This window comes from Myxocyprinus asiaticus, chromosome 5 (genome assembly GCF_019703515.2).
Source record: "Myxocyprinus asiaticus isolate MX2 ecotype Aquarium Trade chromosome 5, UBuf_Myxa_2, whole genome shotgun sequence".
Classification (NCBI taxonomy): domain Eukaryota; kingdom Metazoa; phylum Chordata; class Actinopteri; order Cypriniformes; family Catostomidae; genus Myxocyprinus; species Myxocyprinus asiaticus.
Window position 1 is genome coordinate 53930770 of NC_059348.1, and position 15208 is coordinate 53945977.

At 39.0% G+C, this 15208-nt stretch overlaps 1 protein-coding gene across 12 annotated transcripts in view; it reads left to right on the plus strand.

The window, feature by feature from the left end:
- The window catches only part of LOC127441439 (epidermal growth factor receptor substrate 15-like 1), a 67122-nt gene that overhangs the window by 15379 nt on the left and 36535 nt on the right, over nucleotides 1-15208 (plus strand). For 10 of the 12 annotated variants that reach the window (XR_007897307.1, XM_051698876.1, XM_051698872.1 and 7 more), the window contains exons 18-22: nucleotides 851-965; nucleotides 1369-1469; nucleotides 3296-3356; nucleotides 9203-9285; nucleotides 11627-11708. Coding sequence is in view for 11 of the 12 variants with exons in the window: in XM_051698876.1 (XP_051554836.1) it covers nucleotides 851-965; nucleotides 1369-1469; nucleotides 3296-3356; nucleotides 9203-9285; nucleotides 11627-11708 (442 nt within the window). In the remaining variant the exon portion in view is untranslated. Of the gene's footprint in view, nucleotides 1-850; nucleotides 966-1368; nucleotides 1470-3295; nucleotides 3357-9202; nucleotides 9286-11626; nucleotides 11709-11900; nucleotides 12210-15208 lie in introns of those variants that run through there. The other 2 variants (XM_051698879.1, XM_051698880.1) reach the window with 2 other exon arrangements.

Below are 15208 nucleotides of genomic sequence, written 5' to 3' on the forward strand. Positions count from 1 at the left end.
CACCCCTAGAATCGTTATGTGCAATATGAATCAAAACCGGAATTGTTGCATGTAATATTAATCTGAGTCAGTGTCGTTATTTGTAAATGAATCAGAACCAGAATCGTTCAAAGGAATCAGAATCTGAACAAGAATCATTAAAGTCCTTACAATTGCCTTTCTTGTTGATGATACCGTAGTTTGAGACATTTCAATCCAGGCATTCCCTGCTCTACAAGCAATATTTTATTTTTATTTATTTTTTTTTTTTTACGTAATGTCAATGTACCACATCTTTGGCATGCAGTCAATTACCAGAGATTTTATGTTGAAGTGTTACAGTTATACTTTCCAAACGTATTTATTTACAGGCTTTCCTGCTAGGCTTTACTGTATATTACCATTTCTATAAACTGAGAAATGAGTCGAAGTTATTTTATGTGGTAATTGACAGCACAAAAGCTGTCCGTAGATAACGAGTTGAAAACAACCCAAAATAGTCCTAATGCTTGTCTTTGCTGCATAGTTTCACTGTTCTTGAGTCAACACAGGTTTGTTTGCATTTAAATATACGCTTTTGCCTTACCTTGCTTCAAAAGGTTACAGAAAAAATACACCACGCACACATTTTCTTCAGGGTCTCTTTACTCTTGTTATTGCTAGCGTAATTATGCCACACACTAACTCTCTGTCAAATGGCTCACTTTTTCCTCCAAAGCGCGCCACCTCTGACGTCTTACATCAGAAGGCCCCGTGCAGGAAATGAGAATGCAGCCCACTGGCCTATAGAACTGAACGCTGCCATCTTCATACTCATTACAATGATAATATTTTCCCCTCAAACACAAACTGAATGCAGTGTGTGTTTCAGGAGAACTCGCTCGTGAAGTCCAGAATGGCCTTGTTTAACAGTACCAGCTCTCAGGCGCTGAATGCAGACCCCTTTCAGAGAGAAGACCCCTTTAGAACTGACCCCTTCAATAAAGGTGGGCTTTTGTGACGGAGTGATCACCTTAAACTTTTACATGAAACACTTTAAATGCACACTGATTGTATTTGGTAGTAAATAACAACAAGTAGTGACACTACTAACTTGACTTATGAAATAAATATTTAGGTAAATTTCAGTTATAGAAATTATGGTGTTTTCTTATTTTGCTTTATTATTTGTATTTATTATACAAATATCTGCTTAAGTTTAATGATGTCTCACTAATTGATATCCTCATTTTATTGTGTGCCACATACAGTGTATACTTGTTTTAAATGAAATATGATTTATAACAGAATTTATTAATGACACTTAAAGACAGTAATATGTTATAGCAGTTTATAATTACATAGTCAGAAGTCTGTAGTGTGTGTGCATTTATTGTTTGGGTTTTCTAGCTGATCCATTTGGTGGAGATCCGTTCCAGCAGAGCGACCCGTTTAAAGATCCGTTTGCTAATTCCAATCCATTCGGTGAAAGTTCCTCTGGCCATTTAAAGGTAAGAAAAATAAAAACCACTGGAAATTTGGAACCACATATTTTGTACATACACTATATTGCCAAAAGTATTCGCTCACCCATCCAAATAATTGAATTCAGGTGTTCCAATCACTTCCATGGCCACAGGTGTATAAAATGAAGCACCTAGGCATGCAGACTGCTTCTACAAACATTTGTGAAAGAATGGGCCGCTCTCAGGAGCTCAGTGAATTCCAGTGTGGTACTGTGAAAGGATGCCAGCTGTGCAACAAGTCCAGTCGTGAAATTTCCTCGCTACTAAATATTCCACAGTCAACTGTCAGTGGTATTATAACAAAGTGGAAGCGATTGGGAATGACAGCAAATCAGCCACGAAGCAGTAGGCCACGTAAAATGACAGAGCGGGGTCAGCGGATGCTGAGGCGCATAGTGCGCAGAGGTCGCCAACTTTCTGCAGAGTCAATCGCTACAGACCTCCAAAGTTCATGTGGCCTTCAGATTAGCTCAAGAACAGTGCGTAGAGAGCTTCATGGAATGGGTTTCCATGGCCGAGCAGCTGCATCCAAGCCATACATCACCAAGTGCAATGCAAAGCGTCGGATGCAGTGGTGTAAAGCACGCCGCCACTGGACTCTAGAGCAGTGGAGACGCGTTCTCTGGAGTGACGAATCACGCTTCTCCATCTGGCAATCTGATGGACGAGTCTGGGTTTGACGGTTGCCAGGAGAACGGTACTTGTCTGACTGCATTGTGCCAACTGTGAAGTTTGGTGGAGGGGGGATTATGGTGTGGGGTTGTTTTTCAGGAGTTGGGCTTGGCCCCTTAGTTCCAGTGAAAGGAACTCTGAATGCTTCAGCATACCAAGAGATTTTGGACAATTCCATGCTCCCAACTTTGTGGGAACAGTTTGGGGATGGCCCCTTCCTGTTCCAACATGACTGCGCACCAGTGCACAAAGCAAGGTCCATAAAGACATGGATGAGCGAGTTTGGTGTGGAAGAACTTGACTGGCCTGCACAGAGTCCTGACCTCAACCCGATAGAGCACCTTTGGGATGAATTAGAGTGAAGACTGCGAGCCAGGCCTTCTCGTCCAACATCAGTGTCTGACCTCACAAATGCGCTTCTGGAAGAATGGTAAAAAATTCCCATAAACACACTCCTAAACCTTGTGGAAAGCCTTCCCAGAAGAGTTGAAGCTGTTATAGCTGCAAAGGGTGGGTCGACGGCATATTAAACCCTATGGATTAAGAATGGGATGTCACTTAAGTTCATGCGTCTAAAGGCAGATGAGCGAATACTTTTGGCAATATAGTGTATTTATACCATCCTACTTTGACAAATGATTGACATCCATCTTTTAGGAAAATCAGAGAAGAATTCCAATTTAGACTGAATAGAAGAATGTATTTCAACGTTGTAAAAATTACTCGACTCTTAAAGTTGACTTTAAAAAGACTTTCTTTCTTCTGTGGAACACAAAACGAGATGTTAGGCACAATGTTAGTCTCATCAATTCACAGTTTCTCATCTTGTGTTCCACTGAAGAAAGAAAGTCATACCGATTTGGAACAGGGGGGTGGTTGTGCTATCCCTTTAAGCTTTCTGCCTTTTAGTCTCTTAAAATGCTAAATACAACTCAAGTCCACAAAGTAAATTCTTCTCCTAAGAACTTACAATTGAAGAACTTGATGTGGCCATATGTGAACTGATGTTTTGGGTCGTGTGGTGAGAAAACGTCATACTGTGCTTTGGCAGATGCTTTAGGATCGTTAGCGCTCTGTCATTCCCATGATGATTTGCTTTTTTTTTTCTCTCTCTCTCTATCACTCTTTCTGTCTCACAGGACATCTCCTTCAGCAGAAGAACCAGTCAGATGACAATGAGTCCCAAACCTAAAGACTCAGGTATGGAGTTCATCTGGTTGGTTCCGAACCACAAATATAATGGATTATTTTTGTTCATTGGTTTGGTTGAGCCAAAAGTTGACGTGTCAGGCTGCTCATACAAACAGATCAATGTTTTTTACACCCTTAAGGAAGTCTACTGTATAAGAATTAACTGGGACAAGAGAAAGTAATCACATCAGCTTTAGAGATGTGTAGAAATTAGATGTCATCCGATAGTGGATTTTACCGATACCAATAACTAAGGTGCTGGAAAATGCAGATAACCGATTAATCAGCTGATAGTTTTTAACAATCGGTTTAGAGTTCGACCGATAATGGATTTTGCCAATACCGATAACTAAGGTGCTGGAAAATGCAGACAACCGATTAATCAGCCGATAGTTTTTGACAATCGGTTGAGAGTTGGACCGATAGTGGATTTTGCCATTACCGATAACTAAGGTGCGTGGAAACAGGCAAATAACCGATTAATCAGCTGATAGTTTTTAACAATCGGTTGAGAGTTGGACCGATAGTAGATTTTGCCAATACCATTAACTAAGGTGCTGGAAAAGGCAGATAACCGATTAATCAGCCGATAGTTTTTAACAATCGGTTGAGAGTTGGACTGATAGTGGATTTTGCCGATACCAATAATTAAGGTGGTGGAAAATGCAGATAACCGATTAATCAGCCAATAGGTTTTAACAATCGGTTGAGAGTTGGACTGATAGTGGATTTTGCCAGTACCAATAATTAAGGTGGTGGAAAAGGCAGGTAACTGATTAATGGGCCGATAGTTTTTAACAATAGATTTAGAGTTCCTCCTATAGTGGATTTTGCCGATACCAATTAATAAGGTGGTGAAAAAGGCCAATTAATAACTGATTAATCAGCTGATAGTTTTGAATAAAATTCCAAAAGCAGTTTATTGTGCAATCAAAATCCCAAAGATAACTTGAAAAATCTTGATTTTATGTATAACGTGGGACCTTTAACTATAAACAAGCCCGAAATGCACCAGGCAGACATGGCTCCGTTAAAATGCTCTATATGTTTGTATTTACCAAAGTAAGCTTTTTATAGCATATATATTTACCTGATGAAAAGTTGTATATATACATACTATAAATGCTATTGGCATTGATTTTTGCTGATATATCGGTCTACCTATAGTAGAGATAAGAGTGGCATCATGGGTTTATTTATTTGTTTGTTTTTTTTAATCTTCTACAGTCCTTATCTTTTCGTCTCTGTAGATAAATGTACAGTAATGTTTCTAAGAGAAGTTTCTGTTTGAGGAAGCTGGCAGTCTTCTCAGTACTGCTGTGATGCTCATTTCATAGAGTTGATCAGAGATAGAGCTGTAAGAACTTGTAAAACAACATCTACACACGTTTCAACCTCAGGGGTTATATACAATGACCAAGCAATAATCAATGGAGGAAGATGCAAAAGAGACAGTATTCAGCGTCGAAGTTGAGTAAATCAAAGTCAAGACTTTATAGCTCTTTACTATGATGACAGAAAATACAAATAAAATAAAGTGCTGTTTGCTTAGGAAATCACTACTATTACTATTGATTTTTGCCTGGTGGGTGATGAAATGAGGGAAAAAAAATCCTTTAGACTTGCATTGACAGATGGACTCGAGCCATATCTAGAGACCAGAATATAAAGCGATCATATCAATATGGGAGGATTTTAAAGGTTTTTATTGTTTATTATCTGTATTAGTCTGAATTAGTCGATGTTGGAAGCAAATAGAGCATATCTTGTTTTTTTCCAGTTCTTCCTTAAACACTTTCTCTATATCTACAAAAGTATTAATCAGCGAAAGATCTTTTATACTGTGTTAAAATCATTTATTGTCTATTTACACACAAATCAGAGAAACAAAAAATAGACTGAAAGTTTGTAGGCAAACTTTGATGTTGGCTTGACAAAGTCTTGTCTGAAAGTGTAAAATAGTTTTAAAAGTTTGAGGTTTGATGGTTAAACAGACATTACAGTAAAACAACCAACTAGCTAGATAAAAAGTCAGACAGACAGATGGATGGATAGATGCTAGGTGTTGCTTGCATGTAGCTTGGCATGAAGCTAGGCATTGCTAGCATGTTGCTAGGCATTGCTAGCACATTTTTTTGCATGTAGCTAGGTGTTGCTTGCATGTTAGACATTGTTAGCATGTTGAATCATTGAGCTAGGCATTGTTAGCATGTAGCTAGACATTGTTAGTATGTTGCTTGGTGTTGCTAGCATGTAGCTAGGCATTTCTAGCATAGCTAGGTGTCTCGTTCGGTGTTTCTAGTATGTTGTTGGACATTGTTAGAATGTTTAAGCATGTAGCTAGGCAATGCTAGCAAGTTGCTAGGCATTACTAGCATGTTTTAGCATGTAGCTAGGCATTGCTAGCATGTTGTAAGGCATTGTTAGCATGTTTAATCAGTGAGCTAGGCATTACAAGCATGTTTTAGCATGTAGATAGGGATTGCTTGCATGAAGCTAAACATTGCTAGCATGTTTTGGCATGTAGCTAGGCATTGTTAGCATGTAGCTAATATTGCTAACATGTTTAAGCATGTAGCTTGGCATTGCTAGCATGTTGCTAAGTATTGCTAGCATGGTTTAGCATGTCAAGCCAACATAATTAAGCATATAAAATAATTATTGGCTCTCTGTCTATATCTGTGCTTCTCTAATTATAACCATATAATAGATGATTTTCACATATCCCGATTTGGAACACAGAAGTAAACTATGGTGGGGGTAAACTTATGTAGCGGTGAATGGGAAAGCACAGCAAATATACATTTTGTGTTCCCATATGCTCCACCAGGAAAAGGAAAAAATCCACTATTACATTTCCACGACTTTCCAAAGGAGGAAAAAATAGAGAGAGAGAGAGAGAGAGAGAGAGATGGATTGCGACAGTCAGAAGAGAGAAAGATCCTTAATTTACTATCACTCCCTCAGCAGCTGTTTGAAATCCCATTGCAACAGTGATGATTAGTTGTATTTAAGTGGAGAGTCATGTAACACAGAGTAATGATATAAATTTACATTAAATAATAAAAACATTGGAAATAGATATACATTTTTGCTAGAATTACACAGCTGTCTGAATTAGTCATCAGCCTGTCAAAAAGGGTCCAAAACATGATGCATAAAACTTTTACATCTGTTGTAGAAAAGTAGCCATTGCATAATGGTTTTAACCAGCTGAGTCTTACATGGCTTCACCGTCCGTGAATGCTGTAATAACCGTCACATTCATCGGAATCTTGGCAGCAAAATTCTCTTACGTCTGCTTTGAATGCTTCAATGCTCCATACAAGAACAGATTATCCATGTAAATAAAGAACAGGTACACATTTCACAATTGTGTTTTTAAAAGGGAGTGGTCAGCAATTTTTATCTGCACTACCACAAAATTTCCTGTGCCGTGATCCTATTAATAGTGCGTGTGTTCTGTACGTGTTTAGCTACAGGCTTTCTGAAAATTGTCCCGTTAGAACAGGGGACGCTTTGTAGCTAAGCGTAACGGAAAAGTCCAAACGTCAGTGGAGAAGTGCTACTGGAACACAGACAACCGTCTCTCTCTCGCGTTCTGTCCCTTTCCTGTCTCTCCTTGTCATCATTTTTTCCCACGTCCACCTCATGCGCTGAACAGGTAAGCTGTTTTTGTGCGTTTCGTTGGAGGAATCAGGGTTGTGCTCCCAAAATAACTCTTTTTACGGGAACACTAGAAAGTGTGTTCAGAACTGTTAGTGGTCTCACACTTGTAACATGTATGGAGGAAACACACGTTTTACTAGCTCAGCTTTCTCAGTGTCACAACAAACAGATTGGCTTAACATACATTTGGTTTTGGGTCTTTCCTGTTATGTAGTGCCTTTTCTACTCTGTAACTTGTACTAAATAAATGCTTTTATCATAATTTGCTGAAGTATTTCTATAGAAGTGCTTACTAGACCATGAGAAATGTGCTCTGATCATGTTCAGAGCACTTTAATTTTATAAACCGTAACTTGGTTATTTACACAAAAGCAAGAAAATTAATTGGATGAAAATAAAGAGCTAGCCATTGCTCAGTGAGGGATTGACAGTTAGCTTGTGTCAACTTGATACTTTTGGACCATCATATCATAATGTTTTTTCTAATTTGATCAAATAGGATGTAATGTTTCGATAAGCCAGCTAATAGCACAAAGCATCACAGAATTCATTAAATCTGTTGATAATAGTCACTGATGTTTGTGCTGTTGTTGACTTGCCAAAAATGATGTCACTTCCTTGAGGATGATGTCATTAAGGAACTGGCTTTTGTTAGTTAAAGAGATATTACAGAAGACTAACAAGATGGAAAGTGAAATTGAGGACACAGGAAGAAACCTATGAATTGATTACCAATTAAAACATTATCCAGAGAAAACCTGGTTTGTTTGGAATATTTCAAAGAGCGCAACAGTCTGGTTCGGGAAGTAAAAATCCCATTTATTTATTTTATTTTCTCCCCAATTTGGAATGCCCAATTCCCAATGCGCTCTAAGTCCTCGTGGTGGCGTAGTGACTCGCCTTGATCCGGGTGGCTGCGGACGAATCTCAGTTGCCTCCCTGTCTGAGACCGTCAATCTGCGCATCTTATCACGTGGCTTGTTGAGTGTGTTACCGCGGAGATGTAGCACGTGTGGAGGCTTCACGCTATTCTCTACGGCATCCACGCACAACTCACCACGCACCCCACCGAGAGCAATAACCACATTACAGTGACCACGAGGAGGTTACCCCATGTGACTCTACCCTCCCTAGCAACCGGGCCAATTTGGTTGCTTAGGAGACCTGGCTGGAGTCACTCAGCACGCCCTGGATTTGAACTCACGACTCCAGGGGTGATAGTCAGCGTCTTTACTCGCTGAGCTACCCAGTCCTCCTACTAAAAAATACAATTTATTTTTTCCATAGGGGAATTGAGTTTTAAAGATAACTTATAAACCTTTAAAGACAGACCTACCATGAGCTCCGGGGTTGTTAATCAATGATATATTCTTCTGTCAAAATCGTGTTTAATAGCAGGATTTCTGGTAAGGAATACTACCCATGATCCTGAAGTGAAAAATCCACCAATTAGGGAATTGCACCAAACAAAGTGCGCCAAAAGAGCTCTGCAGTGATCGCCCACTCCCATGATGCTATCGAGTCGCTCTCTCTACGCTCGCAAACTACATATTAACACACATATATATATATGACAATTTTGCAGTATACTTTATACACTTATAATCAATGACTTTATATCATTCATATATATTTTTCCATTGTTTTTAATTCAGTTCCGTCATTCGCAATGCTTCATGGGATTGTAGTTTCAAACCAAACTTAAACCAAAGTTGTAAAATTATGTAAGTCACCCCTTTGTTCACTTAAATGTGATATTGTAATTAAGATATTGTAATTTTTTTTAAATAAGACATATATGATGGGGGAATTCAATTGAATAGTAGGAATGTCCCAACTACACATTAGTGTTCAAGCAGGGCAAACAATCTTTCACAAACAGTGCACCTTCATAATGTTGTAACTGGCTAATCAGAAACATACGTCACTCTCTGCAGATGGAAAACCAAATGTGTTCTTTTCAGGAGCTTAAAGTCATGGAAAATGGCAAACACTGGCCACATAGAAGCCGCACACTTAAAATAGCACCTGTCTTTTTTTGCCCGAGCTGCTCACTAAACTGACATAACTGAATTTGGCCATGGGCTGATATGTTTGAGGTTATTATTACTGTTGTGTTACTAGATGTTTCCATAAAATCATTTGCTTGTGCTCTCTCTCTCTCTCTCTCTCTCTTTCATAAACAGATCCGTTTGCTGCATCAGACCCATTCAGTAGCGACTCTTTCGGAGGGAAAAGTGGTTTCGCAGATTTTTCTCATATGTCAAAGGTATGTTAGATGGCACAAAGAATTAAGCTTTTCAACAGTCCTTCCATTAAAAGAATACATAAATTACTTGTTTCTAGATGTCACATGGTATTAGAAAATAGTTTATCAGGAATTATGTGCACTCAACCCCTTTATTATATGCTAACATGCAAATTTAAGTCAAAATTGTAAAATAAATGTAGACTTGTTTGGAATGTCATACTTCTCGTACTATTATTTCTGCAGTATGTGTATAATGCACATAGAATGCACAATTTCTTTATGAATGGAATACAATGATACCAAGAGCACACTGCATGAAATACTGTTTCCCACAATTGAATGGTGTATCTATTTCCAGTGTGACCAATAAATGGGAATGGTAATGGTAAGGTAAATTAGTGATTCTGGTTCTGATCCCGATTTAACGATTCTGGTTCCTTAACGTTTCCATTAATAATTAATTGCGCTGTCGATTCAAAAGAATGGGCTCATAAGAGTCATTTGTTTGGGAAACGAACTACACTAGTCGCGGTGCATGTTTTGCTCTGTCGATTCAAAAGAACGGGCTCATAAGAGTCATTCGTTTGGGAATCGAACTACACTAGTCATGGTGCATGTTTTGCGCTGTCGATTCAAAAGAATGGGCTTATAAGAGTCACTAGTTTGGGAATTGGATTACACTAGTCGTGGTGCATGTTTTGCACTGTCGATTCAAAAGAATGGGCTCATAAGAGTCATTTGTTTGGGAATCGAACTACACTAGTCGCGGTGCGTGTTTTGCTCTGTCGATTCAAAAGAATGGGCTCATAAGAGTCATTTGTTTGGGAATTGGATTACACTAGTCGCGGTGCGTGTTTTGCTCTGTCGATTCAAAAGAATGGGCTCATAAGAGTCATTTGTTTGGGAATCGAACTACACTAGTCGCGGTGCATGTTTTGCACTGTCGATTCAAAAGAATGGGCTCATAAGAGTCATTTGTTTGGGAATCGAACTACACCAGTCGCGGTGCATGTTTTGCTCTGTCGATTCAAAAGAATGGGCTCATAAGAGTCATTCGTTTGGGAATCGAACTACACTAGTCGTGGTGCATGTTTTGCTCTGTCGATTCAAAAGAATGGGTTCATAAGAGTCATTTGTTTGGGAATCGAACTACACTAGTCGCGGTGCATGTTTTGCTCTGTCGATTCAAATGAATGGGCTCATAAGAGTCATTCGTTTGGGAATCGAACTACACTAGTCGCGGTGCATGTTTTGCTCTGTCGATTCAAAAGAACGGGCTCATAAGAGTCATTCGTTTGGGAATCGAACTACACTAGTCGCGGTGCATGTTTTGCTCTGTCGATTCAAAAGAACGGGCTCAGAGTCATTTGTTTGGGAATCAAACTACACTAGTCGTGGTGCATGTTTTGCACTGTCGATTCAAAAGAACGGGCTCATAAGAGTCATTCGTTTGGGAATCGAACTACACTAGTCGTGGTGCATGTTTTGCTCTGTCGATTCAAAAGAACGGGCTCATAAGAGTCATTTGTTTGGGAATCGAACTACACTAGTCGTGGTGCATGTTTTGCACTGTCGATTCAAAAGAACGGGCTCATAAGAGTCATTCGTTTGGGAATCGAACTACACTAGTCGCGGTGCATGTTTTGCTCTGTCGATTCAAAAGAACGGGCTCAGAGTCATTTGTTTGGGAATCGAACTACACTAGTCACGGTGCATGTTTTGCTCTGTCGATTCAAAAGAACGGGCTCAGAGTCATTTGTTTGGGAATCGAACTACACTAGTCGCGGTGCATGTTTTGCTCTGTCGATTCAAAAGAATGGGTTCATAAGAGTCATTTGTTTGGGAATCGAACTACACTAGTCGCGGTGCATGTTTTGCTCTGTCGATTCAAATGAATGGGCTCATAAGAGTCATTCGTTTGGGAATCGAACTACACTAGTCGCGGTGCTTGTTTTGCGCTGTTGATTCAAAAGAATGGGCTCATAAGAGTCATTCGTTTGGGAATCGGACTACACTGATTGCTCTGAATGTTTCGTGCTGCTGATTTATTTGTTGCAGTGCCACTCAACTGTAGCACAGAAAGTGTCCGAGTATTTTACTATGGTGTTTGTAAAATACTCCGTAGTATTTTGCTACTAAAACTACCAAACTACTTGTTTGGTTCTGGTATTTAAAAAAAACCCTACTAATAAACTGTAAGTAATATCACATATAACTAGTCACCACACACTGAGTTAAACACTTTGCAGTATTTTTTGTAAATAGGAAATCTTGTTTCCTTCATTGCATGTGTAAAAAAAACTATGTTTGGTTAGTTAGTTGTGTAGATGCAACAATCTGATCTGTGCTTTTTCTCAAGGGCTCACAGCTGACTGGCCGAAAGCCGACATACCCTCTTCCCCTTCCAAAAATACCTCAGAGACCAGCGCCACCTTCTTATGGTGAGTAAAACTCCTGCCATCTGTGAGTGTGTGTGTGTTTATGATGTAGTGATCTCATAATCCATGTTGTCATATTAGCGTGTGTGTGTGTGTGTGTGTGTGTGTGTGTGTGTGTGTGTGTATGTTTAAATGATATAAAAAAGAATTGACTATCTGTTTGTTTTTCTGTTTGTTTTTTTTTCTGTGGTAAAGCAGAAAAGTTGGAGAGCCTAATATAAACCTTAAAATTAAATGTTTGTCTGGTTTAGTAATGCATTACATTTAATTGTGTTTTGTGGGATAAAAAGCATATACAAACAACTGAAACCAAATGTTACAACTGTAATGTCTACAGCCAAATCTTTAAACAGATTTCTATGAATAAGGTCTAAATCAAGGATTTCAAATAAAACAACAGCCATTATATTTATCGTCTGACCATTATTTTTGGATCGTGTTTCGGTTGACCCTGAAAAACAAGCATAAATTGTGTTTACAGTGGAAGTCTATGGGGCAAGCATCCTGAAGGGTTTGAAAGCAGTGCAGCTTGAATTTTTGTTGAAGCGCTCATACTGTATGAACTATTCTGTGCAAATATGTTTGCTATTTTAGCTGTAAAGTTGTTCAATTGCATGTTATTTTCATGTTTTCATCATGTATAATGTTTACTTTATAAAGCATGTGAATTTTTACTTTTATCTTGTTGCAATGTCTTACCCCATAAGCTTCCATTGCAAGTGAATTACTGCAAACACAATTTTTGCTTTGTAATTAACAGCATGCCACAGAAGCTGTACATAGGTCAGTAAGTCAAGTCATTTTTATTTGTATAGCGCTTTTCACAACACACATCTTTTCAAAGCAGCTTTACAGGAAATCATGCATTAAAAAAAAAAAGAAGAACATTGAACTAATCTTGTATTGAACCATTTAATTCTCAACCAATCTGCAGGCCTCCCAAGCCACATCTACACCAGCAAACATTTCACAACAATCTCAATATTAAAACAGATCACGCACAGTGAATCTGATAATGGAAAGTAAAAAATACTTCCCTATTTTGGAGATATCGAAACACTTCAGTGAGCTGGTGAACTCATGACAGGACAGCTGTTGCTGGGAAGATAAGCGTCGTCTTGGCGTGAAATATTTTAACACTGCAGCGTCATGCGGTCAGGTAGATGAGTTAGTCCGCGGTTTGTACAAATTGTCATCATTTGCTCACCTTCATGTTGTTTCAAACATGTATGACTTTCTTCTGTGGAACACAAAAGGAGATGTTTCGCAGAAAGTCTTCTAAAGCCATATGATAGCTTTGTGTCACAAACAGATTGAGACTGAAGTCTTAATTCACTGAAAATCCTCTCTGCAGCTCTCAAAATTGTTTTTTGCATTTGCACATATTCAGACCTGCCACATGAAAACACGTGGCGGCAGGTTTGACATCTGTGATGCCAAATGCTTTTGGATCCTAAAAACCAATCTTGAAATGTCAAGTTTGATGATGTAGAAACGTGCTCTTTGGTCTGCTTTAAAATATCTACTGGAAAACATCTGCTTTTTTGTTCTACGGAAGAAAGTCACATGGGTTTGGAAAACACAGAAGTGAGTAAATAACGACATAGCTATCATTCAAATCACAAACACCAAAAAAGAAGAATAAAAAGAAAAGGTTTTGGACCGATGAGATTTCACTATATGCAGAGCTACCCATATAAGTGTGTGTTTTGTGTGTGTGTGTGTGTGTGTGTGTGTGTGTGTATAAGATAGGGCTGGGTATTAAAACAGATTTTCAAGTTTGATTCAATTCTGATTCACAAGCTCTTGATTCGATTTCATTTCAAATCGATTCTGATTCGTTTGGGTTTATTTCAGTTATGTCCATTTTGCGTACATACAGTGGTGTGAAAAAGTGTTTACCCCCTTCCTGATTTCTTATTTTTTTGCGTGTTTGTCACACTTAAATGTTTCAGATCATCAAACAAGTTTAAATATTAGTCAAAGATAACACAAGTAAACACAAAATGCAGTTTTTAAATGAAGGTTGTTATTATTAAGGGAAAACAAAATCCAAACCTACATGGCCCTGTGTGAAAAAGTGATTGCCCCCTAAACCTAATAACTGGTTGGGCCACCCTTAGCAGCAACAACTGCAATCAAGCATTTGCAATAACTTGCAATGAGTCTTTTACAGCGCTGTGGAGGAATTTTGGCCCACTCATCTTTGCAGAATTGTTGTAATTCAGCCACATTGGAGGGTTTTCGAGCATGAACTGCCTTTTTAAGGTCATGCCACAGCATCTCAATAGGATTCAGGTCAGGACATTTGACTAGGCCACTCCAAAGTCTTCATTTTGTTTTTCTTCAGCCATTCAGAGGTGGACTTGCTGGTGTGTTTTGGATCATTGTCCTGCTGCAGAACCCAAGTTCGCTTCAGCTTGAGGTCACGAACAGATGGCCGGACATTCTCCTTCAGGATTTTTTGGTAGACAGCAGAATTCATGGTTCCATTTATCACAGCAAGTCTTCCAGGTCCTGAAGCAGCAAAACAGCCCCAGACCATCACACTACCACCACCATATTTTACTGTTGGTATGATGTTCTTTTTCTGAAATGCAGTGTTACTTTTACACCAGATGTAATGGGACACACACCTTCCAAAAAGTTCAACTTTTGTCTCGTCAGTCCACAGAGTATTTTCCCAAAAGTCTTGGGGATCATCAAGATGTTTTCTGGGAAAAATGAGACGAGCCTTAATGTTCTTTTTGCTCAGCAGTGGTTTTCGTCTTGGAACTCTGCCATGCAGGCCATTTTTGCCCAGTCTCTTTCTTATGGTGGAGTCATGAACACTGACCTTAACTGAGGCAAGTGAGGCCTGCAGTTCTTTGGATGTTGTTGTGGGGTCTTTTGTGACCTCTTGGATGAGTCGTCGTTGCGCTCTTGGGGTAATTTTGGTCGGCCAGCCACTCCTGGGAAGGTTCACCACTGTTCCATGTTTTCGCCATTTGTGATAATGGCTCTCACTCTGGTTCTCTGGAGTCCCAAAGCTTTAGAAATGGCTTTATAACCTTTTCCAGACTGATAGATCTCAATTCCTTTCTTTCTCATTTGTTCCTGAATTCCTTTGGATCTCGGCATGATGTCTAGCTTTTGAAGATCTTTTGGTCTACTTCGCTTTGTCAGGCAGGTCCTATTTAAGTGATTTCTTGATTGAGAACAGGTGTGGCAGTAATCAGGCCTGGGTGTGGCTAGAGAAATTGAACTCAGGTGTGATAAACCACAGTTAAGTTATGTTTTAACAGGTGGGGCAAACACTTTTTCACACAGGGCCTTGTAGGTTTGGATTTTGTTTTCCCTTAATAATAACAACCTTCATTTATAAACTGCATTTTGTGTTTACTTGTGTTATCATTTGACTAATATTTAAACTTGTTTGATGATCTGAAACATTTAAGTGTGACAAACATGCAAAAAAATAAGAAAATCAGGAAGGGGGCAAACACTTTTTCACACCACTGTAT